Source organism: Neoarius graeffei, chromosome 14 (assembly GCF_027579695.1).
Source record: "Neoarius graeffei isolate fNeoGra1 chromosome 14, fNeoGra1.pri, whole genome shotgun sequence".
Lineage (NCBI taxonomy): Eukaryota > Metazoa > Chordata > Actinopteri > Siluriformes > Ariidae > Neoarius > Neoarius graeffei.
Window position 1 is genome coordinate 34382093 of NC_083582.1, and position 27178 is coordinate 34409270.

The 27178-nt window shown below is 39.9% G+C and overlaps 1 protein-coding gene across 1 annotated transcript in view; it reads left to right on the plus strand.

Annotated features, from left to right (window-relative positions):
• The window catches only part of prkg1b (protein kinase cGMP-dependent 1b), a 528001-nt gene that overhangs the window by 289249 nt on the left and 211574 nt on the right, over positions 1–27178 (plus strand). The window contains exon 4 of the mRNA XM_060939567.1: positions 26452–26557. Coding sequence (XP_060795550.1) covers positions 26452–26557 — 106 coding nt within the window. The remainder of the gene's footprint in view (positions 1–26451; positions 26558–27178) is intronic.

Below are 27178 nucleotides of genomic sequence, written 5' to 3' on the forward strand. Positions count from 1 at the left end.
GTTTTCTTCATGGGAAACTCTAAGCATCTTCTATGTATGGTATTGTAGAGAGGACGTACTTTGAAGAACACATCAAGGTTTTCTGCTGGTTTCTCCATATTGTTGACCAAATGCAAATGTGATCGGAGCTGGAAGAATCTGTCACAGGACATGGTGTTTCTAAAAATGCCAATGTCCATCCCAGCTTCCCAGTACATGGACACTCTCTTGGCAATTTCATCACTCCCATAGCTAGGTGGAGACCAACTAGGGTTCTGATTTCTCCTGTACTAGCAGTTTTGAAACCTAGTGTACCACTTTGCACAGCATAAATGTTGGTGTTATTGGTCATTAAATTGAAGAGCTCATCTGGTATATACCGTTTGAAGTACTTGTATGGGCTCAAGGGATGTGTCACATCAATGGGAGGATTCTCAAAGAATCCTCAAAGAAACTTTATTCTCTAAAATTACATTTTTATTAATGGCATAAATGATGATTAAAATATTGTAACTTTATATTTTAGCTATGAAATGCTCACAGATATTCCCTAACCTGGCATACTGACACTAAATAATGAAGCGTCTTCTAATATCTTTCAACACCTAATGTCCATTGGGATGGACATAACACTTTTAAAAAATCCTGTGCTTTACAACTATGAACTATATCCAAATTGACTTGAAATGCTATTATTCCATAAGGTTAAAATTATTCTATCCATCCATTATCTGTATGTAGCATTACACTCATTTTTATCACTGTTTCTGCATGCTTGCACATTTCTATAGTAACAGCAACAAATTGCCTCTCATCAGTTCATTATGTTAAAACATATACCATCCATCCATTATCCATAACTGCTTATCCTGTGCAGGGTCACAGGCAAGCTGGAGCCTATCCCAGCTGACTATGGGCGAGAGGTGGGGTACACCCTGGACAGGTCGCCAGCTCATCACAGGGCTGACACACAGAAACAAACAACCATTCACATTTACACCTACAGTCAATTTAGAGCCACCAATTAGCTTAACCTGCATGTCTTTGGACTGTGGGGGAAACTGGAGCACCTGGAGGAAACCCACACAGACACGGGGAGAACATGCAAACTCTACACAGAAAGGTCCCCGTCAGCCACTGGGCTAGAACCCAGAACCTTCTTGCTGTGAGGCAACAATGCTAACCACTACACCACCGTGCCATTAAGCTACCATGAACATAAAGTAGTATTTAAAAGGTGCTTACTCCTTCTTCTATCCAGATGGTGAGCCATGCTTGTCTTGTATAATGGCTGAAGCTCTCTCAAATCAATGTACAGGTCATCACTTCATTATGATTGGATAATCAAGGACCAATCTGTGACCAAGCATTATTCAAATCATGGCATCACAAATTCTTATTGATTTAGACTAAAAAATATGTCCTGTCCATTCCAGTGGACGTGGGGTCTGAAGGGGGTACACACTATAGGCCAAAGTTAGTGAATCAGTATGAAAGGTTGGCTGTAACTCATTATGTTGAGAACACTATTATGGTGAATTCATAGGGTTTGTATTGATGCCTGAAACTCAAAAATGTCAGAGTATTTTTATTTCAAATTTAGGAATATGTTTGAATGAAAAGCCTAGCAAATTGTAGATTTTTTATGGTAATTAGAAATGTCTTATTATTTAATAACTTCTCAACTCCTGCAGCACCAAATGAGTTCTCTAAGCCATATCAGCAGGTGGCCTGTGCCTTTTCCAATGATCAAATGTCTACCTATTGGTTATCATTGCATCATCCGGTAGCTAGGTGTAAACTAAGGGGGGGGGGGGGGAGCTTAAAAACAACTAAACTAAAAAAGGCTGGTTACATTGAGGGCTAAACCAACAGTAAGCATACTGAAATTTTGAGAAGAAAGAAAACAGTGTCTTTGTATTTATAAGCAGCAAATAACTTTACAGTCATCAAATACCTTTGACTGGTAACAACAATAATGCCAGATGAAACTACAAACTATAAGTACAACTCCAAATCAGAAAAAAAGTTGGGATGGTATGTTGAAATTGAAATTATACCTGAAAACAATGACTTGTAAATGATCTGACCTGTACTGCACTCAAAACAATACAACAGCAAATTATTTGATGTTTTACCTCATGAATTTTATTGTTTTTTTGTTTTTCAAAATGAACACTTATTTCAGTATTGATTCTTGTAACACATTTCAAAACTAAAAGGAAACTCAGTAGAGTGTATACCTCCGCCAAGCCACATAAGACCATTAAAATCAAAATCACTTGAACCTAGGATAATGCTAACGCTGTACACCAAATTTCATCACAATCCATTCACTACTTTTTGAGTTATGTTAGGAACAGACAAAAAAAACAATCTGAAAAAAGATCTGCATACATTATCTGGATTTGCATCAAAATCCAATCAATTGTTTCTTGGCCCATGGCCCACCTTTCCTCAAAATTCATTTTGCTACTTTTTGAGTAACTTTGTTGGAGGAGGTAAAAAGTTGGGACAGTAAGGGCCCGTTTACACGAGGACGCTGTCGGGTAAAAACGACTAAATATTTTATCGGAAGTGCCTTTCGTCTACACGGGGATGGCGTTTTCGAGGCTGAAAAACGGAAAAAATTGAAAACGCCTTCCAGAGTGGATAAGTTAAAAACAGCCCCCGTTGCATATCCGTCTAAACTACCCAATACGCGAAACTCTGCTCGGATCTGCTCACGTCGGGTACGCGTTTACGTCATAGTAAGAGCATGTGTGGCAGCGGGGGCGTGGTCAAGCGCCGGTCTGTGACAGGAGGGTGGAGTCAGGGAAGGTAAGTGGCAGAATCACTACACCTGATGTCAATTAACCTGTTTTTTGTGTGTCTTCCCAGTGACTGTGCCCTATTTAAAGAGGGAGAGCAGAGAAGCTCATCCCCAAGCTAGATGCCGGTTGCGTGTGTCTCTGTTGGTTTAAAAATATTGTTAGACTGAAAAGTGTGGCAATAAAGCCTATTTGTAAACCTGATCTCTGTCCTGCCGTCCTCTGTGCTCCACCCACTCATATAGAACGGCTACAGCAGGAGTGTCCAAACAGATCCATAAAGGGCTGCGTGGCTGCAGCTTTTCATTCCAGCCATGCAGCAGCTCATTCAATCAACTGAACTGTCTTTACACAGTCAAATACTTGCAGCCACACCCACCCTTGATTAAAGGGTGGGTGTGTCAGTTGATTGAATAAGCCAAATCAGGTGTGCTGCTGCATGGCTAGAATGAAAACCTGCAGTCACACGGCCCTTTATGGATCAGTTTGGACACCCCTGGGCTACAGCATGTCTGATTACATCGATCCAATGGACCTTCAAGCTGCTCTGGCAACCTCACGAGTAGCCATAGCCAGAGTAGTCAAAGTTTTCGTGGTGTAGATTAGACAAGACGGAAGACGTTGCGCATGCGTGCAGACATAGCGGAGGTCTTTCACAGCACCACTAAGCCGCCTGGCATGCACATCCAATTGAATTCCATACATTTATGCGTCACCCAGTGTTGCCAGACATTGCTGACGTTTTCCAGCCCAAAATATGTTCAAATCCGCCAAAATGCACTTAAAACCGCCCAATGTGGCAACACTGGCATCACCGTATAGATGCAGATTTCCTCCTTGAAAACAGTCGTGTAGACGCGGAAAAAAGTGAGAACGAAAACGGACTTTTGCGTTTTTGTTTCAGACCGTCCCCGTGTAAAGTGGGCCTAAAGCATTAGGGACTGAAGACATCAAGTGATGAAGTGTTTCAGGTGTTATTTTGTCTCATTCTTCCTGCAAACAGGTCTTAAGGTGTGCAACAGTACAGGGTCGTTGTTGTCACATTTTTCGTTTCAAAGTTCTCCACACATTCTCTATCGAGGACAGAGGGGACAGGCACCCTCTTCTTCCACAGCCATGCCTTTGTAACGTGGTTTTGCATTGTCTTGTTGAAATATCCCTGGAAAAGATGTCATCTTGAAGGCAGCATATGCTGCTCCAAAATCTCAATGTACTTTTCTGCATTAATGGTTTGTTACTTTTGTCAAGGGCATTGACACGAACCTGGCACTTCTGGACACAGTTAACATCAGGCTTCCTTTTTGCACAGTAAAGTTTTAACTGGTATTTGTGGATGTAACTCCATATTGCAGTGCATGACAAAGGTTTGCCAAAGTAATCCCGAGCCAACGTGTTTATATCAGCTACAGATGAATGACAGTTCTTGATACAGTGCCATCTGATGGATCATGGGTGTTCAGCTTAGGCTTGTGCCCTTACCTTTTTGTTGACAAACTGGAGATCCCCAGCCCATCTTTGCTCCTCAAAGACTAGGCCTTTCCTGGACACTGATTTTGTACCTAATCATGATTATGATCACCTGTTGACATCACCTGTTTCAAATCACATCATTAGTTAATTGTTTTACCTCATTCCTAGCCTTAAATTGCCACCGTCCCAACTTTTTTTGAAATGTGCTGCAAACCTGAAACACAGGAATGGGTGTATATTAACAAATGAAATGAAGTTGACCAGACAAAACATGACATATATTGGGTTCACACTGTCTGCAATGAAATACAAGTCAAAGTCAATTTAGAAATCACTGCTTTCTTTTTTTAATTTGCATTTTCCATACTGTCCCAACTTTTTTTCTGATTTGAGGTTGTAGAGGTATAACACAATGCTACTATCTGTATTTGTTTAAAACTCCAAATATCCAACCAGAAATCAATCAATCAATCAATCAATCAATCAATCAATCAATCAATCAATCAATCTATTTATCTATTTATTTACTTATCTATCATTAAATGTGACCATACTACTCTGCCCCAGAAACACTGGAAAGTGTTTAAAAATTACTGCTGGGGAAAAAAGACACAATTTTTCATTAACACAATATTTAATATCAAATTAATTAATGTACCTGTGTGATTTTCTGATAAGATTTTCATGTACAGTGGATTGAAAACACACACTCTTGACATTTTACATTTTGTTGTATTGAGTGATATAAATTTGGATTTAAATTGGATTTGTTTTTTTATCATCCAAAGAACAAAGCATGCTACAAGAGAACGCATAACTGACAGAACAGAAAGTACAGTTCAGTTCAGTTTTTTCAGTAGCTTTCCACAAGGTCAGCACACCTGGATTTGGAGTTAAGCTGTTTTTTGTTGACAGACAGCAACTTTCAAGTCATTCAATAGATTCCAAATTGGATTTAGGTCAGGGCTTTCACAAGGCTACTCCAGAACATCCATCTTGTTCCTAGCTCTCCATGGTAGCTTTGGCCTTAGGTTGGGATCATTATCCTTTTAGAATACATTTTTTTTTTTACCCATTTTCAGATGTTTTGCATATTTCATCAGGTTCTTCCCCAGAATCTTTATATACTTGACTCCATCCATCTCCCCCTCAATCTTGATCAGTTCCTCAGTCTCTGCAGAAGAGAAACATCCCCACAAAATTATGCTTCCATGACGATGATTCACAGTTGGGATGGCATTGTTTTGGTGTTGGATCGTGATGGTACAGTGGTGCTTGAAAGTTTGTGAACCCTGTAGAATTTTCTATATTTCTGCATAAATATGACCTAAAGCAGCATCAGATTTTCACACAAGTCCTAAAAGTAGATAAAGAGAACCCAGTTAAACAAACAAGACAAAAATATTATACTCGGTCATTTATTTATTAAGGAAAATGATCCAATATTACATATCTGTGAGTGGCAAAAGTATGTGAACCTTTGCTTTCAGTATCTGGTGTGACCCCCTTGTGCAGCAATAACTGCAAATAAACATTTCCGGTAACTGTTCATCAGTCCTGCACACCGGCTTGGAGGAATTTTAGCCCATTCCTCCATACAGAACTGCTTCAACTCTGGGATGTTGGTGGGTTTCCTCACATGAACTGCTCGCTTCAGGTCCTTCCACAACATTTCGATTGGATTAAGGTCAGAACTTTGACTTGGCCATTCCAAAACATTAACTTTATTCTTCTTTAACCATTCTTTGGTAGAAAGACTTGTGTGCTTAGGGTCATTGTCTTGCTGCATGACCCACCTTCTCTTGAGGTTCAGTTCATGGACAGATGTCTTGACATTTTCCTTTAGAATTCGCTGGTATAATTCAGAATTCATTCTTCCATCAATGATGGCAAGTTGTCCTGACCCAGATGCAGCAAAACAGGCCCAAACCATGATACTACCACCACCATGTTTCACAGATGGGATAAGGTTCTTATGCTGGAATGCAGTGTTTTCCTTTCTCCAAACATAACGCTTCTCATTTAAACCAAAAAGTTCTATTTTGGTCTCATCCGTTCACAAAACATTTTTCCAATAGCCTTCTTGCTTGTCTATGTGATCTTTAGCAAACTGCAGATGAGCAGCAGTGTTCTTTTTGGAGAGCAGTGGCTTTCTCCTTGCAACCCTGCCATGCACACCATTGTTGCTCAGTGTTCTCCTGATGGTGGACTCATGAACATTTGCCAATGTGAGAGAGGCCTTCAGTTGCTTAGAAGTTACCCTGGGGTCCTTTGTGACCTCACTGACTAGTACACGCCTTGCTCTTGGAGTGATCTTTGTTGGTCGACCACTACTGGAGAGGATAATAATGGTCTTGAATTTCCTCCATTTGTATACAATCTGTCTGACTGTGGATTGGTGGAGTCCAAACTCTTTAGAGATGGTTTTGTAACCTTTTCCAGCCTGATGAGCATCAACAACGCTTTTTCTGAGGTCCTCAAAAATCTCCTTTGTTTCTGCCATGATACACTTCCACAAACATGTGTTGTGAAGATCAGACTTTGATAGATCCCTGTTCTTTAAATAAAACGGGGTGCCCACTCGCACCTGATTGTTATCCCATTGATTGAAAATACCTGACTCTAATTTCACCTTCAAATTAACTGCTAATCCTAGAGGTTCACATACTTTTGCCACTCACAGATATGTAATATTGGATCATTTTCCTCAATAAATAAGTGACCAAGTATAATATTTTTATCTCATTTGTTTCACTGGGTTCTCTTTATCTACTTTTAGGACTTGTGTGAAAATCTGATGATGTTTTAGGTCATATTTATGCAGAAATATAGAAAATTCTACAGGGTTCACAAACTTTCAAGCACCACTGTATCAGGCCTCAACGTTAACTTTTGACACCTTAAATGGCCTCAAAAATGTTTTGCCCCCCCCCCCGAATTTCCTTTTGCCCTAAAATTTTGCAGTATTTCGGCAAGTTTTCAAATACATGATTCAAGGCAATACTGATATGTTTTCTAGGGGTATAACTAAGTTATTTAGACAAAAGTACATGTTTAAAAAAAATAAACATTTACTTTTAAAAACAACATTTATTTCTGCAACAGAAGAACAAGACAAGTCCTGAAAACATGAAATATAAATCAATATCATATATATATATATATATATATATATATATATATATAAGACTTATGTACGGTACGAGTACATATGTCTTTTTATATTGAGTTTAGGAAAAACAAACAGACTTTGTTTTGCCTATAAAAATGACTAGCAATATTGCAAAGATGAATTATAAAACTAAAAACATTATAAAACAGGAGTCTGTACTGCAGTACTGTCTTATCATTCAGTTCGCCTTTGCATTTAGGAGGAAATTAAACAACCTGTCCTCCTCATCTACATCAGCTTCCTGTGCAGCCTCTGCAAATTGTGGGTGCCATTCACGCTGTCCCCGCCCTCTCAGCATTATATGCATCAAGATCCAGGCCTTGTAGAGCAGGGGTTCTCAACCTTTTCTGCTTTAACTCTTTACCCCTTAATGATGACATATGACGACCCCGTGTATATCCCTGAATGACGACATATGACAACCCCGTGTATATCCCATAATGACGACATATGATGCCTTGTCTAAAACCTTGTCAAAACCTTGTCTTTAGACTTTTTTTCTTGTAAATATGTTCTCAGGGTGAACAGTATATACATACGGTATACAAGGGTGGCTGTAGCAACTGCTTTAAGGGGTAAAGAGTTAAGGCCCACCTATTCATACTTGTACTGAGTCGGGGCCCATTAAAAAAGATCCCCAATTATTTTGGCTCATGTATTCTATTAAAATTTAATAACCTATTGTAAAGTGTATTAATGGGATGCAACATCACTCCCTGTTACAGATGAGAATTTAAATAAATGCAATAAAAATAAATTTTTAGATTGTAGGTATTGTATTTAAAACTGTATGGATGTGCCAGAAGCCAAACCATGCATTCAGGCCATTCTCATTCACAAGGGATTAATGATCCAAAAGTGGAGTCTGGTCGATTAACACAAGAACTTATTGCCATGTTTGTGTACAGCAAACAAGCAAGTTATTAAAACCAAGAAGTACACTCAAAAGAAGTGGATATAGAAACCAATCAATGGGATTAGAGCCTTACACGCTAATAAAGAAGGGTTTTTCCTATGAAAGAAAAATTTACCACCTAAATTTGACATTAATAGAATAAAATTTGATCATATTGTAGCCGTAACTAAATACAAAGACAGTAGTTATGCATACTATTGATTAACTTAATGTGAAGATAATTAACAGATAATCTACAGATTTTAAGATTTTTTTCAAAAGATTGTGTATATTTTAGTCTTTTATATTTGTAATTATTTGTATCTGTACATGTATGACCCCACCAGCTCTGCTGATCAACATATTGTGTTTAAATAAAGTTATTCATTCATTATAAGTTGGAAAATTATCCATCTGTTGAGTTCCCTGACATCTCAAACTACCTGGTGCTGCAGACATCGTTCTACACGGACACACAGATGAAAACCTGGAAGAGTATGGAGGCATACAACTTTTTATATGTGGCTGGGTTAAAGATCTGGGGATCAGGACACTACAAGATAAATCCTCTATCATTTTTGCCTGGGTAAATAAAGAGTTTCTGGACTTTTTATCTGTGTCTTTGCGATGGTTGCTAGGACACTACAAGTTTTGGTATTGGGTGTAAACAAACGAATGCTGCTCGATTCCCAATCCTCCCTGGTCTTCTCTTACATCAGGGATCACAGATCCATATAATTACCCACAAACATCTCTCTCTCTCTCTCTGTGTGTACGTGTACGCGTGCATCCTCTGTGTGTGTGTGTGTGTGTGTGTGCGATCTCCAGTCACTTTTGATTCTTTTGACTGCTGAGAATCCCCGGTCACAGATGCTACTTGATAGGGGGATGGTAAACACTATATGCACCACTTTAAGAACACACACACAAATGTGCACATGCACCTGAAGCGAGCCAATCAGAATCACCATTACAAATTGGGAAGAAAAAAACAAAATGGCGATCACAGGGGAGGCAAGGATGCTGGTTAATACATCTTGTTTTTTGTAATGTACTCGCTTGAAACTCATTTTTGTGCTTAAAGAAGCCAACCATAGGTGTGCCCGAACGGGCCTAACTCAGTAAAATATTTCTGCCTGAACATCTTGATCGGGCAAATCGGGCATTCGGGCAATGCCTGGTGTTGAGGCTAGGACATTCATGCAAAATAAGATCTGTTTTGGTTTCATCTGACAACAGTACTTTCTGTCAGTTTATTGCTTCAGATGTCATTGTGTAAACTTCATACAGGGCCCCAGTTGGACATTTTTGAGAAAAGTGTTCTTCTTACAACCCCCCATACATGCCAGATATGTGTAATAACCTTTTGATGAATGCTGGCTAAAACAGAAAGGTGTCAGCATTACCTTTTTCAGCAGTTTGTGCTACAGTAGCTCTTCTGTGGGATTGGACCATATGGGCTAGCCTTCGTGCCCCATGCAAATCAATGAGCCTTTGACACGTATGACCCTGTCACCAGTTCACCGGTTGTCCTTCCTTGGACCACTGTTGGTAGGTATTAACCACTGCATACTGGGAAAACCGGGCGGCACGGTGGTGTAGTGGTTAGCGCTGTCGCCTCACAGCAAGAAGGTCCTGGGTTCGAGCCCCGGGGCCGGCGAGGGCCTTTCTGTGTGGAGTTTGCATGTTCTCCCCGTGTCCGCGTGGGTTTCCTCCGGGTGCTCCGGTTTCCCCCACAGTCCAAAGACATGCAGGTTAGGTTAACTGGTGACTCTAAATTGACCGTAGGTGTGAGTGTGAATGGTTGTCTGTGTCTATGTGTCAGCCCTGTGATGACCTGGCGACTTGTCCAGGGTGTACCCCGCCTTTCGCCCGTAGTCAGCTGGGATAGGCTCCAGCTTGCCTGCGACCCTGTAGAAGGATAAAGCGGCTAGAGATAATGAGATGAGATGAGATACTGGGAAAACCCCACAAGATGTGTCATTTTGGAGATGCTCAGACCCAGTCATCTAGCCATCACAATTTGGCCCTTGTCAACGTCACTCAGATCCTTATGTGTTCCCATTTTTCCTGCTTCTAACATATCAACTTCAAGAACTTGCTGCTTAATATATCCCACCCTAAAGCTACACTGGAGTGGTTTAAAGGGAGACATTTAAATGTCTTGGAATGGCCTAATCAATCCATTTGAGAATCTGTGGCATAACTTGAAGATTGCTGCACTGTACACAAATGCAGCCCATCTAACTTGAAGGATTTGGAGCAGTTTTGCATTGAGGAATGGGCAAAAATCCCAGTGGCTAGATGTGCTAAGCTGATAGAGACATAGCCCAAGAGACTTGCAGCTGTAATTGTAGCAAAAGGTGGCTCTACAATGTCTTGACTTTGGTGGTGAATACCTAAAACAAACAAACAAACAAAAAAAGCACCTTTAAAGTGGTAGGCATGTTGTGTAAATCCAATGGTGCCCCCGTAGGCATGTTGTGTAAATCCAATGGTGCCCCCCCCCCCCCCCCCCCCCAAATCTGTTTTAATTCCAGCTTGTAATGCGACAAAACAGGACAAACACCAAGGGGGATGAATACTTTTGCAACACACTGTACACGAAGAAAATGCATGCTCATTTAATCATGTTGCATGCTGTACACAATTGGGAGAAGAAAAATGTTTAATGATAACATTTGTATTTTCCGAGTGTAAAGCAAAAAAGATTTGGTCTAATCAGAACCTGGACATCAGCCTCTAAACCTCTTTAGAGGCAACAATCCTCTAAAAGGAATTCCACTTTTGAAAAGCTGCATGAACCCTGTATCGGGTCACTTTCAGTGTTAAATTATGTGCTTGATCATGCACAGCTGTCATTTGACGCACTGTTGAATTTAATAAACTTTTAATAATTTCCTTAAGTGCCAAGTCTATTCTAGTTTTGATCTTTTTTGCTACTCACAATCTGTGCAACCATTTGTATCCTTTCACGGTATCAATTTTCCTTTTCTGGTTATTATTTCCTGTTAACATTCTCTCACACTAATGATTGGTTCCATGTGTTCCTTGATTTGGGCAGTCTATTTAAGAACATACATGTTTTTCCAGTCATTCTTTGCTAGATTTTATCTTGGTCTACTGCTTTATTTCCCCCCCATTATTTTCCTTAATTTTTATCTCATGATATTTAATGTGTTGTCATTTTGATTCTTTATGTCTTTTTGGTTTATTCTGATTTTTTTCTCTTGTTGTGGATGTTTGTAGAAGTTCTACAAATGGGTCCATGTTGTTCTACAAATGGGTCCAAGTCTTCCACACTTTGTTACATTAGGCTGAATGTTTGAATCCTGATGAAGGTTAATATTCGGCTAAAATAATGTTAATTGATTCCTGATGGCTCAATGATTGTTGGTACCTTTAGATCTTATATGACTATGATGGGCTAAATAAATCATCAAGGCCTGAGTGGATATTTGGCAGAGCAGTACATTGGATGCACTGAATCCAAGCTTGGTCATTTTACCAAGGCTTGTGTGGAAACAGACCCCGAACACAACATAGGTTTCACTTTCTCCACTCATATTAACTGGGGCAGTGTTTCCTAGAGGTTTTCCAGCATTACCCTTAAAGTGATAGAAGTGGTCTTTGCTCTGCCATGGAAACATCACTGAGGTTTAGGATACACAAATACAGTGTCTTGCAAAAGTAATCATCCCCCTAGGTGTTTGTCCTGTTTTGTTACATTACAAGATGGAATTAAAATGGATTTTTGGAGGGTTAGCATCATTTGAGTTACACAACATGCCTACCACTTTAAAGGTCAAAATTGTTGTTTTATTGTGACACAGACATTAATTAAGATGAAAAAAAAAACAGAAACCTGGAGTGTGCATAGGTATTCACCCCCTTTCATATGAAACTCCTAAATAAGAGCTGGTCCAACCAATTCACTTCAAAAGTCATGTAATTAGTTGATTAAGATCCACCTGTGTGCAATCAAAGTGTCACATGATCTGTCACATGATGTCTGTATAAATCAACCTGTTCTAGAAGGACCCTGACTCTGCAACACTACTAAGCAAGCAACATGAGAACCAAGGAGCCTCCAAACAGGTCAGAGACAAAGTTGTGGAGAAGTATAGATCAGGGTTGGGTTATAAAAAAATATCCCAAACTTTGAATATCCCAGGGAGCACCGTTAAATCCATTATAGCAAAATGGAAAGAATATGGCACCACTATAAACCTGACAAGAGAAGGCTGCCCACCAAAACTCATAGACCAGGCAAGAAGGGCATTAATCAGAGATGCAACAAAGACACCATAGATAACACTGAAGGAGCTGCAAAGATCTACAGTGGAGATGGGAGTATCTGTCAATAAGACCACTTTAAGCTGTACACTCCAAAGAGTGGGGCTTTATGGAAGAGTGGCAAAGAAAAAAGTCATTGCTTAAGAAAATATGTTTGGCATTTGCCCAACAGCATGTGGCAGACTTCCCAAACACATGGAAGATTCTCTGGTCAAATGAGACTAAAATTGATCTTTTTGGCCATCATGGGAAATGCCATGTGTAGCGCAAACCTAACACCCTGAGAACACCATTCCTACAGTGAGCATAGTGGTGGCAGCATCATGCTGTGGGGATATTTTTCATCCACAGGGACAGGACTGAAGGAAAGATGGATGGCACTAAATACAGGGCAGTTCTGTACAAAAACCTGTTTGAGTCAGACAGAGGTTTGAGACTGGGACGAAGGTTCACGTTCCAACAGGACAATGATCTGAAACATACTGCTAAAGCTACACTGGAGTAGTTTAAAGGGGAACATTTTAAATGTCTTAGAATGGCCTAATCAAAGCCCAGACCTCAATCCAATTGAGAATCTGTGGCATAACTTGAAAAATGCTGTACACCAACACAACCCATCTAACCTGAAGGAGTTGGAGCAATTTTCCCTTGAGGAATGGATAAAAATCCCAGTGGCTAGATGTGCTACCTATGCACACTCCAGATGTCTGTTTTTTTAGTTATTTATTTTTTAAATCTTAATTATTGTTTGTATCACAATAAAACAGCAATGTTCACCTTTAAAGTGGTAGGCATCTTGTGTAAGTAAAATGGTGCTAACCCCCTACAAATCCATTTTAATTCCAGCTTGTAATGCAACAAAAAAGGACAAACAACAAGGGGGATGAATACTTTTGCAAGGCACTGTATTAGCAGCGTACGAAGATACAAAGTTCACGTTTGGATACAATATGGTTTTGTTTTGATATAATCCATTTTTGAATACAGCAGTTGCCTGAGTATGTCCCTTCGGTTTCCATTTTCAGTGTTTACCTTTTAATGTTTTCTTCTACCATTTATTGGCTGTCAGTGTCATGGACCCTGGAAGCTGGTGCTCTGACAACTTAAAGAACTGGATAAATCTTTTGGTTCTTTCATGTTTGCTTGACTGTAGTCATTACTGTTTTAAAAAAGATAGTATGCTAGCAAATCACCTGACTCTGCTTCGGAGAAGCAAACAGCCCAATCTGATGTTCCATATTGTTACAGCCCTAACAAATAGACACTGCTTTGGGGTAATAAAAGAAAGAAAGAAAGAAAGAAAGAAAGAAAGAAAACACACACAAACTTTTGCTGTTCATGCTCTTATTGATGACCTGGTGCCTAGATTGCACATGTGTACCACCACAATCTAATCAGAAAGACACTCTGGTTATGTCCATTGGAGTGTGACATTTAAATGATTGTGTTCATGTTAACTTGATACATTGAAATTGTCTCTCCAAGTTGAAGAGGGATTAAGGAAAACTGAATGTATAGTGGACAGTAATTGACGGGTACTGAAATATTTCCAGAAACTTCTATATTGTACGAAACAATGACCAAACAATACTGTATTTTGACTGTCTTTTCAGAGCTGCACAATTATCTATTTGTTTCCAGCTCTACTGCCATAGTTTTAGTCTCACATATTATATTTCCAGTGATTCACATTCTTTTGTTTCTTCCTCGCTTCTTGTGCTTTTTCTGCTTCTGCATATGAGATGATGATGATCATTAGTTTAGACTCATTGAAGATGCTTATTCTAGACACATTTACTGTCACTGCTGCTGTCAGTGAACAGCAAAAAGAAAATAACCATGTGGTAGAGAAGGTATGCTGTGTGTCGGCTCTGTGGACAGTCTACCTTGGTTTGATTGCCTCTCTAATTGCCTGTCAATTCCTGACTGGAGGTGACTGACTGCTTATCCAAAAAAAAAAAGCCCTTGTCTATATTTTTCAAAGTTTCAGGTAACGCCTGAAAAGTATTTTTTCTTGCCGTCACTGTGACACTGATCTAGGATTAGATTAGATTAGATTAGATTAGATTAGATAAAACTTTATTGATCCCTTTGGGAGGGTTCCCTCAGGGAAATTAAGATTCCAGCAGCATCATTACAGATAAACAGAGAAAAGAAATAGAGAAAAAACTTCTAGATAAATTAAAATAAATTAAGTATTTACATATACAAATATAAAAAGAATAAGATATGGGGAAGAGAGGAAGGGGGGAAGGAGGAGGAAAAGTGGGGGGTGGCAGGAGAGATATTGCACTTTATATTGCACATTATATTGCACATTGTCTGGTATTGCTTATTGTTAGGCTAGGCTACTGCTTCTTCCCATCCTCTGTCCTCCTGTTACCCCTCCTCCCCCCCAGAGAGGAGTTGGACAGTCTGATGGCGTGAGGGACAAAGGAGTTTTTAAGTCTGTTCGTCCTGCACTTGGGAAGGAGCATTCTGTCACTGAACAGGCTCCTCTGGTTGCTGATGACAGTGTGCAGAGGGTGATTGGCATCGTCCATGATGTTCAATAGTTTGTCCATAGTCCTATTCTCTGCCACCGTCACCAGAGAGTCCAGCTTCATGCCTACCACAGAGCTGGCCTGCCTGATCAGTTTGTCCAGCCTGGATGTGTCCTTCTTGGATGTGCTGCCCCCCCAGCACACCACGGTGTAAAACAGGACACTGGCAACCACAGACTGATCGAACATCCACAGGAGTTTCCTGCAGATGTTAAAGGACCGCAGCCTCCTAAGGAAGTATAGCCTGCTCTGTCCCTTCCTGTATAAGTGATTGGTGTTGCAAGTCCAGTCCAGCTTGCTGTCCAGCCACAGCCTGAGGTACTTGTAGGAATCCACAGCCTCCACCTCGACTCCCTCGATCAGAACTGGCCGTGACCTTGGTCTGGACCTCCCAAAGTCAATGACCAGCTCCTTGGTCTTCGAGGTGTTGAGCTGCAGATGGTTCCTGTTGCACCACACAGCAAAGTCCCTCACCATGCTCCTATACTCCTCTCTGTCGTCACTGATATACCCAATGATGGTTGTGTCATCGGCAAACTTCTGAATGTGACACAGCTCCGAGTTGTAGCAGAAGTCCACGGTGTACAGGGTGAAGAGAAGAGGGGCCAGCATCGTGCCCTGGGGTGCTCCGGTGCTGCTAATCACAGTGTCAGACATGATGTCCTTCAGCCTGACATACTGCGGCCTGTCAGTGAGGTAGCTGGAGATCCAGGTGACCAGGCAGGGGTCCACTCGCATCCTGTTCAGTCTGTCCTGAAGCAATAGGGGCTGGATGGTGTTGAAGGCACTCAAGAAGTCCAAGAAGAGGATCCTCACTGTGCAAGTGGGCTTGGTGTAGCAGGTAGAGGATGGCGTCTTCCACACAGACACCTGCCTGGTACGCAAACTGCTTACAGTCCTGGGCATGTGTACCTGGGGTCTGAGGAGGCTGAGGAAGAGCCACTCCAACATCTTCATCTTACTATGTATATACAGTATATCGGGCTTAATTTTGATAAGCATCAAAAGTAGAATTTACCGTACCAGTCAAAAGTTTGGACACTCCTAATTCAATGTTTTTTCTTTATTTTTATTAATTAAAAGACACTTCATGTTTTAAAGTAATGATGGATGTTGCTTCTCTTTACTTAATTAATCAGTTCTTGACATAATATGGATTAATACAGTTGTGGACTATTTACTGTATTTTTATTATTTCTATTTACTGGGGCAGCACGGTGGTGTAGTGGTTAGCACTGTCACCTCATAACAAGATGGTTCTGGGGTCGAGCCCAGTGGCCGACAGGGGCCTTTCTGTGTGGAGTTTGCATGTTCTCCCCATGTCTACGTGGGTTTCCTCCGGGTGCTCCGGTTTCCCCCACAGTCCAAAGGCATGTGGTTAGGTTAACATGGAGTGGCCATGAAGTGCCCTTGAGCAAGGCACCTAACCCTCAACTGCTTCCTGGGTGCTGTAGCATAGCTGCCCACTGCTCTAGGTATGTGTGTGTGTGCACATTGCTCACTTGTGTGTGTTCACTGCTTCAGATGGGTTAAATGCAGAGGAGGAATTTCACTGTGCTTGAGTCTGTGCTTGAATGCATGTGTGACAAATAAAGGTTTCTTCTTCTTCTTCTGTTTGATCTCAAATGCATTAAGAAGGCAAGAAATTGCACTAATTAATTTTGACGAGGCATAACTGTTAATTGAAAAGCATTCCAGGTGACTACCTCATGAAGCTGGTTAAGATAATGCCAGTGTGTAAAGTGTCAAGATAAACGCTGGCTACTTTTAAGAATCTAAAATATGAAACTTTTTTTTTGTTTTTAACACTTAATTCCATCTATCTTCCTTATGCTATTTTATAGTTTTGATGTCTTCAGTATTGTTCTACAATGTAGAAAATAGTCCTACTACAGAAAAACCTATGAATGATTTAAAGGTGTACAAACTTTTGACTGGTACTGCACAGTCAGTTATAGAATTATTTGCATCATTGGGGAGAGATTAGTTAAAAAAAGACTATGGGGAGAAAAAAAACCTTAAAACACTGAAAATCCAAGGGAAATGTAATCTTTTAAGTAAAGCAATTTACTTACATTAATAATTTGTCCTAAGAAAATAAAAAAAAAAGAAGAAGATATTTTAACAAAACCGCTGTCACAATTATCGGCACCCCGTACATTCTTATGATCTGTTACTGAAGCATGTTCTCATCTATATTTCACTCAAGGTCAGGTTCACCTGAACTTGATGCCTCATTCATACACTGCAGTATGAATGAGGTCAGATGGAGGCCAATTTCCCTTAATCATTCTGAAGCAAGAAGAATAGGAAAATTAGAGATTGAACAAATGAAACAGGACAAATGTTTTGACCTTTTATAAATCAGGCAGTGGCTATAAAAATAGCTACATGAAAATGTCATTGTTAGGGCAATTATTGAAGTTTAATTAATAATTAGAAGTCCAAAGCAACCCGAGGTGTAATGAACTTGCCTAGAAGAGGATGCAAGTGTATTTTGTTTCCAATGCACATTGAAGAGGATGGTTATAAAAGACAATAAAAATAAAAATTCCAAGTATCAAAGTTAGTGCTTTGCATAAGATGCATTTGGGAGTCATGCATCTACAAATCTACAATGAGATACCACCTCCATTCCAACAACAACAAAAGCCTTTTTTCCCCCATTTAACTCCAAAGTGCCTGATGTTCACTGGACATTGCTGGAACTTTGACTGGAAACAGTTTCTGTGGGCAGATGAGGAGCAGAGGATGGACAGTTGTGGAGTGGTTTTTGCTCTGAAGTCCCTGGGATCCTTTTTAGGAAACATGGCATCATGAACTCCACAAAGATGTTCAATAAAAATCTGAGTGCAACTGCAAATCTGCAAAGAAACTGTAACTGGGACATGGTTGGATCTTTCAGCAGGACAGTGATGTAAACACGGGGGGGCATCCAGTCATGAAAAAAGTAAGTACATCCCATGAAAATTGTAGACTTTTCTCAACATATTTAAACAAGCAAACATTTCACTCTCTTTGATACAATACCTACAGATAAAGGTGATATATTCCAACAAACAAAACATAAAATTGACATTTCGTAGTCATTTTCATAATTTTAGTAAAAAAAAAAAAAATCAGTCAAAAAAGTAAGTACATCCTCACATTTATCACACTTTCAAGACCTTAAAATGAGACTCCGGTGTTCCAGATTAGGATCTATTGATCAGAACCTCCTGTAGGTGAAGATGCAGGTGGAACCTGTCTTATTTAAACCTGACATCTAGGGTCTGGTGTTCTCTTTCCTACTGATGTGTGTGGTGTCATCACATCAGGATCTAAAGAGCTCTCTAAGGACCGCCGATAAAAGGTTGTGGGTGCCTATGAATCTGGTAAGGGATTTAAAAAGATCTCTAAATTATTAGAAATAAATCATTCCACTGTAAGGAAAATCAACAAGTGGCAGAGATTTCAAGCAACTGCCAGTTTGTCCAGGACTGGCTGCCCCAGCAAATTCAGCCCAAGAGCAGACTGTTTGATGCTAAAAGAAGTCTTCAAGAACCCCAACATATAATCACTAAATCTGCAAGTAAAGCTTGCAACTGTTGGTGTGAAAGTGCATACATCTACAATCAGAAAGAGATTGGACATATTTTACCTCTGTGGGAGGCGTGCCAGGAAAAAACCTTCACTGTCCAAAAGGAACATTAAAGCAAAACTACAGTTTGCCAATGAACATGTAGGCAAAGACCAGGTCTTTTGGAATAACGTGCTCTGGACAGATGAATCAAAGGTAGAGTTGTTTGGCCACAGTAAGAGTACACATGTGTCAAAGACAAAAGATGGCTTTTCAGGAGAAGAACCTCATACCAAATGTGAAGCATGGTGGTGGAAATGTTCTGGTTTGGGATCACTTCACTGCCTCAGGGGCTGGGAAGCTCACATTCATTGATTCAACTATGAATTCTGAATCCTATCAAAGAGTGCTTGAAGATAATGTGAGGCCATCTGTTCAAAAGCTGAAATTGAATTGGAGGTGGACCTTTCAACAAGATAATGATCCCAAGCACACAAACAAATCCACCAAGGACTGGCTCAAAAAGAAGAAATGGAGAGTTATGGAATGGCTGAGTCAAAGCCCAGATTTGAACCCCATTGAAATGTTGTGGGGAGATTTGAAAATGTTGTGGGGAGATTTGACCGCTTTATTAGCATTCACCAACACTACTGATGAACGCTACACTGGCTAGAAGGTGACTTCACTGCTGCGCTGACGGCGCCAACTCGCGGTTAAGCTTGCATTGGCTTCGAGAAGTCCTAGACCAATACATTTTTGGTTTCTCCCATTATAAATCAAAATCTGATTGGTTAATTCATCTGTCACTTCCTACATAAACATACACTGCCATGGCCTTCTGTCCCGGCAATGAAGTCCTAACCAATGAGTGAGCCAGCTCTAAACTCTTCTCAGCCTAGAGACAACAAACAAAAAAATATCACTGGATAACTCAATTTTAATGCTTTCATGACAGTCACCCTTTCATTTCTGAAGTAAATTTGATAGAAAATGAGGTCAAATTAGAATTAGAAGAGAATAATTATCATGAAATTATGAAAGAAATTACATATAATATTTGAAATGCTGATATGTTTGGGCCTTCTCTGAAGGCCTAGAAGGCCCTGACAATTCCCTTCTGGTGCATTATAATGCTGGAGGTAGCCATTAGAAGGTGGTAAATTGTGCCCATTAAGGTCTGCACATGGTCAGGAACAATACTCAAATAGGCTGTGGGATTCAAACAATGCTCAATTGGCATTAAGGGGCCCAATGTGCACAAGAAACATTCCTCGCACCATTACACCCCTACCAGCAACCTGAACAGATTCAATCCATGGAGTCATGGACCTTTACATCTGCATTTCACAGCAGAAATTGAGGCCAAGTTTACATTAGACCGTATCTGTCTCGTTTTCTTCGCGGATGCACTATCCGTTTACATTAAAACGCCGGGAAACGGGAATCCGCCAGCGTCCACGTATTCGATCCAGATCGTGTCTGGTCCGGTGCTGTGTAAACATTGAGAATACGCGGATACGCTGTGCTGAGCTCTAGCTGGCGTCGTCATTGGACAACGTCACTGTGACATCCACCTTCCTGATTCGCTGGCGTTGGTCATGTGATGCGACTGCTGAAAAACGGCGCGGACTTCCGCCTTGTATCACCTTTCATTAAAGAGTATAAAAGTATGAAAATACTGCAAATACTGATGCAAATACTGCCCATTGTGTAGTTATGATTGTCTTTAGGCTTGCCATCCTTCCACTTGCAAGTGGTAAGTGATATGCACTGAGATCACACACACAGCGGCTCAGTCCCGAATCACTGCTCGTGCGCTATACTCGCGCGCTCTGTGAGCTGCGCAAGGCCGGAGTGCGCACCCTCCAGAGGGCACTCGCTGTTCAGGGCGGAGTGATTTGGAGCGCAGGATGCCTGCGGAGCCGAGCGTATCCGTGTATTGGCGTTGCTGTGTGCACGCGAATCGTGTATTGGTGTTGCTGTGTGCACGCTAATCGTTTTAAAAACGTTAATCTGATGATCCGCTGATACGGTCTAATGTAAACCCCACCAGAGGTTCAACAGACCATTTGTGATTCAGCGCTTTTCCCCAGTTTCAATATGCTCAACAGTGTGTAATCACAGATTCTTGTTCTTTGTTGAAAGGAGTGGAACACAATGCTGTCTGCTGTTGTAGCCCATCCACCTCAAGGTTCAACATGCTGCACATTTTGATGTGTCTTTCTGTTCACCATGGCTGTAAACTTTCCTGTTAGCTGGAACAAGTCTGAGCATTCTTCTGATCTCACTCATCAACATGGTGTTTCTACCTGCAGAACTGCCAATCACAGAGTATTTTTTGTTTTTCACCAATTCTGTGTTCTTTTAAGAGACTGTTTTTTTGTGTGTGTGAAAATCCCAGAAGATGGGAATTTTCTGAAATACTCAAACCAGCTCATCTGGCACAAACAACCATTCCATGAGCTAGAATCACATCCATGAAATCACATTTTCCGATTAAAGTGGAGTGTGTTCTGTGCTGGTGGAAAAAGTGATTCTTTTGTCAAGATCGTAAACAAAACATATCAGTATGAACATCCAGAACTAAAAAATACCACATGGAATGCCTGAAATCAGATGTTTTACCATTTGGGTATTTGGATATCCTCGTTAGTGAATGTCTTTTCGTAGTTTGGTGCTCTAGGCAGCTGAGATAAATCAAGCATGATAACTTCTGTGTCGAATTCTGTTCTGAGTGAGTGTCTCAGTCTGGGTGAAGCAATTAAGGAGAGTGCTGAGATGTTCAGAATAAGAGGTATTCTCCAGTGATCTGACCTGGATATCAGACAGGGAGAACAAAAGTCATTTCCGAGACACAAAAACCATTTGAAGAGAAAATGATCACTATCGGACTTTTGGAACAATCTCAAAGTCATGGTTGTCTTGAAGCTTAATGATATCCAAACTGGGTATGTCTGTATGAAACTGAAGAGGGGCAAACTGCCTGTGTGGACCAAGAAAGAAGATGATTGTGGTTATTTCATTCACTCACTGAACACAATTACTGCCTTGTATTTGAAAGATAAATCCTTCTTCATATGGTTGGTTCTTCTCTTTTCTTCAGCTGCCAGTTTTCTGCACTTTTGACTCTGGATGATCTTTCCTGGACAGCACATAGCACAGGCATAAAACTTCTAGCTTATGAAAGTCCAGATTACATTAATTTAGCAGATGCTCTTATCCAGAGCAATGTACAGCAAACACACACACATGGCCTGGGGAGCAATTAGGGGTTGGGTGGCTTGCTCAAGGACACTTCAGACATAGATTTTCCTACTGGTCCATTCAATTGAACCAGCAACTCTTTAGACCCAGGGGTGGGTTTCCCAAAAGCCTCTTAATGCTAAGAGCCTCTTAATTAGGAGAGAGAATGCTCATTGTGCTGCTCACCTTACCATTTAACGATGATCTTTGTGCTATGATGCTTTTGGGAAACTTGGCACAGATAAGTAAATAACATGACTGTATGATGACAACAGTTACTTTTTAATGCTTAAAAGGTACTGACTGCAAAGCCATCTGAAATTTTCAATTTTTTTTTTATTGTGCATGGAGCGCTATACAAATAAACTTGACTTGAATTTTCTTATGTCTCGCAAGAACAAAATGTTCTTGCGAGACATAATCATACAATATCATAGAGACGAGATGTGATCATTTTGATGTGCTGAGGATGACTTTTCTTCATTTTGGGACTGTTTTCCTACCTCTTGTAGTAAACAGTATGGCCATACAGAAATAGGCAAATGTGAGGAGCTTTAATTAATTAGCATAGCCATGGAACTGCATCACACCAAGATGGCAACATGCGGAAAACATCGTGACAATGTAAAAATTTAGATTATATCAGCAGATTGTGTTACATCCAAAAGCTGAAACATGCATCCATCACAGACCCATATCATTTACCCACAAATGTATTTATTTATTCTGCTCACTGCTCTCTCTCTCTCTCTCTCTCTCTCTCTCTCTCTCTCTGTGCGTGCGCACACACATTTACCGCTTCAGATGGGTTAAATGCAGAGGAGGAATTTCTGTGTGTTTGAGTTTACATGTGACCAAAATAAAGGCTTGTTCTTCTTAATTTACCCACAAATGTATTTATTCCACTTGAAAAGTGTTTGGCAAACCAGCTACCGGATTTGGGACACTATGACATCCTGAACTATTTAGTTTTCGGGACTTCTAAATACACGAGAGATGCGAAAGGCTGACAAAAGTACAGATGCCTACCAACATTTCAAGGCAGGTTTTGTACATACCTGAATGCTATTGGAAATTTCTGATAAAGAAAAATATCATACTATGACAAAGTTAAGCTCAAACATCGACTTCTAACAGTAATAAACAAGCCAGGATCTGGAGCTCGCATATTTTATGGTGTTTAGCTGAGTCTACATTATCAGTACATCACAAACATGCTGCTAGTCGAGCCAAGCATTAGGTCTAATAAAATATTGTGTCCAAAGCTCACATCCAGATCTACAGTTAGGTCCATATATATTTGGACACTGACAATTATTTTTTTTTTTACCTGTTTACTGAAACATATTCAAGTTATAGTTATATAAATGGACATAAAGTCCAGACTTTTCACTTGAGGGTATCCACATTAAAATTGGATGAAGGGTTTAGGAGTTTCAGCTCCTTAACATATGCCACCCTGTTTTTAAAGGGACCAAAAGTAATTGGACAATTTCATGGGCAGGTGTGGGCAATTCCTTCGTTATGTCATTCTCAATAAAGCAGATAAAAGGCCTGGAGTTGATTTGAGGTGTGGTGCTTGCATTTGGAAGATTTTGCTGTGAAGAAAACATGTGGTCAAAGGAGCTCTCCATGCAGGTGAAACAAGCTATCCTTAAGCTGCGAAAACAGAAAAAATCCATCCGAGAAATTGCTACAATATTAGGAGTGGCAAAATCTACAGTTTGGTACATCCTGAGAAAGAAAGAAAGCACTGGTGAACTCATCAATGCAAAAAGACCTGGACACTCACAGAAGACAACAGTAGTGGATGATCGCAGAATAATTTCCATGGTGAAGAGAAACCCCTTCACAACAGCCAACCAAGTGCACAACACTCTCCAGGAGGTAGGCCTATCAATATCCAAATCTACCATAAAGAGAAGACTGCATGAAAGTAAATACAGAGGGTTCACTGCACGGTGCAAGCCACTCATAATCTCAAGAATAAAAAGGCTAGATTGGACTTTGCTAAAAAACATCTAAAAAAGTCAGCACAGTTCTGGAAGAATATTCTTTGGACAGATGAAACCAAGATCAACCTCTACCAGAATGATGGAAAGAAAAAAGTATGGCGAAGGTGTGGTACAGTTCATGATCCAAAGCATACCACATCATCTGTAAAACACGGTGGAGGCAGTGTGATGGCTTGGGCATGCATGGCTGCCAGTGGCACTGGGTCACTAGTGTTTATTGATGATGTGACACAGGACAGAAGCAGCCGGATGAATTCTGAGGTATTCAGAGACATACTGTGTGCTCAAATCCAGCCAGACTGATTGGTCGGCATTTCATAATACAGATGGACAATGACCCAAAACATAAAGCTAAAGCAACCCAGGAGTTTATTAAAGCAAAGAAGTGGAATATTCTTGAATGGCCAAATCAGTCACCTGATCTCAACCCAATTGAGGATGCATTTCACTTGTTAAAGACTAAACTTCAGACAGAAAGGCCCACAAACAAACAGCAACTGAAAACCACTGCAATGCAGGCCTGGCAGAGCATTAAAAAGGAGGAAACAGCGTCTGGTGATGTCCCTGAGTTCAAGACTTCAGGCAGTCATTGCCAACAAAGGGTTTTCAACCAAGTATTAGAAATGAACATTTTATTTACAATTATTTAATTTGTCCAATTACATTTGAGCCCCTGAAATGAAGGGATTGTGTTTAAAAAATGCTTTAGTTCCTCACATTTTTATGCAATCATTTTGTTCAACCCACTGAATTAAAGCTGAAAGTCTGAACTTCAACTGCATCTGAATTGTTTTGTTCAAAATTCATTGTGGTAATGTACAGAACCAAAATTAGAAAAATGTTGCCTCTGTCCAAATATTTATGGACCTAACTGTATTTCTGAGTCTTGGCTTGAGCAGAGGGCAGTCTTTATGATTGCAGCAGGAAGTTCAAGCTTGATATCCAGGTGAAATTATTACGGAAGCGTACTGCTGCCACACCAGAAAAAAAAAAATCAGTATTATGTAATAACATGAAAAGTTAATTATTATAGCAATATATTTTCATGTTATAATGTGATCATTTATATTGTTAAAATGTGAAACTTTCCATTTTATAACATGGTAACTTTAAACTCGTGTTTGAGTCTGGCTTGAATGAGGTGTGTGGGGAATAAACTGGGTAATATGGGAATTAAACTGGGTAATATGAACCAGCCCCAGTTCTTCTGGACACTTTGACTGTCACACTCACTTCTTCATTTTGCACCAAAACCCAGTAGCCTTCATTATGTTTTCTTTTTTAATCTGAAAAGTGCTCTCTTGTGTAATATGTTGCTCAGATACAAAATTTTTTTTTTTTCTGTAACATTTAATTTTGTGCTGGAAAATGAACATTTGGAACTCTAAAATGTTTTTGCACTGACTCAGTAATGTAGAAGTCATAAAATAGAAATCTATAACAAATTATGTATAACATAAAAAAACATAAGCTGCCTCAGACTTTTGCACAGTAATGTATGTGACAAAAATAATCGTACAAAGTGCAAGGTGAGAACTCATCTGAGTTTCTGAATATGTTTAATATAATAACAGACTTATGGACTCACTGCACAGAATTTTACATGGTGGGTGTTTTTTTTTTTTTTTTTACTCTGCATGGTCAAGGAGTTATATTTTGCTGACTGGCATTTAATCTGAATTTAAGCGGTGCCTCATAAAACAAAGACTTTCGACCAAAACAAGCTCCATATGGGTAAAGCAATGCTATGCATCCATGTGCAACATTCAGAGCTGTCTTTGCAGAAGAGTCTGACTGTTTTTCATTGGAAAATAATTTTGTCTATAATTGAGCGTACCAGCATGTCTGAGTGGCCTATTATTGTCTCGGAAGAAGGCTACGGACAAACAGCTATTTCACATCACTGGCAGGCCAGATAAATTCACCAGCATTCTTTTGGCTCTGTGAACATTCCAGACAGCAGAATGATTTACCACAGATCTAAGTGAATTATGACAGTTCAGCTGTGAGCAAGAATCAGACTATGGATTGTTGTGAGGCAGATAAGGCTGTTCATCTTTGAGCTGATCTCTTGCGATTTCCTATTTACCATCGCCAGCATGAGCATATCTCCACTTTCATGAATTATTATAACAGTATGGGCTTAAAAGCAGCCCATATTATGATAGCCTAAAGCAAAAATATAAGAGAAATGTAATATGGGGCATGGCTGGCCATTTTTGCTTCTTTAAAAAGCAATAAGTCTGTGCTGCATGGCCCTTTAGGCTAGACAGGTGCTTATTTTGGATAAAGGTAGACCTTGTTTAGTGGCACTGCAGCTAAACTAGTGGTTTATGTTGCACATTGTCACATTTTTATTGCTATTTAATGCTATTTAAAGACCACTTTTTATGGGTATAAAATAATGCTGGAGGGGAATGCACATTCTCACACTGGATCTAATGTGTCTTGCTTGATTGTGTTTTGCAGCTCTCACTAATGTGAAGCTATGGGCCATTGACCGGCAGTGTTTCCAGACCATTATGATGAGGACAGGACTCATCAAGCATGCTGAGTACATGGAGTTCCTCAAAAGGTAGGCTGCTTCTTCTGCACAATGTCTTCATTTATTCTATCCACATTCACTGGATATGAGCAATTGCACACTCTGATTGGCTACTCTACTACGAGGCTATCAGCTCATATACCATGAATAGAGAAAAACAAAATGGCAGAGCGTGTTGCTGAACCAACCAAGAATGAAATAAAAACTGTACTTGAAAACAAACTTCCAAAAATACAAAAAAAGGCAACAAAATATGGATTGAAAGTATTTGATAGTAAAAAGATCTATATTTTTTTTATTTTTCAAGAATTATTATTATTATAGCATTTTTCACAAATTGCTCCTGTCATTTCGCTGGTTTGTTTACATTCTAAGCAGAAATGATTTTGTCGAACGTTTTATATAAAGTTTTTATTTATCTAATTTGCAAAAAATAAAAATGCTCTGTTTTTCAAAATCCAGTGAATGTGGATAGAATAAAACAGTGTCAAACATGGCTTATAGCCAACTCGGCATTACGCACCTCGTCGTCTATCAGCTCGTGTACAACTTGATTTTGTGGAATAACTGTTAAATATACACTCTGAGAAATAAAGGTAGTAAACTGTACTTTTCCTTGTTGTTTTGGTGGTATACACAAGGGTACAACTT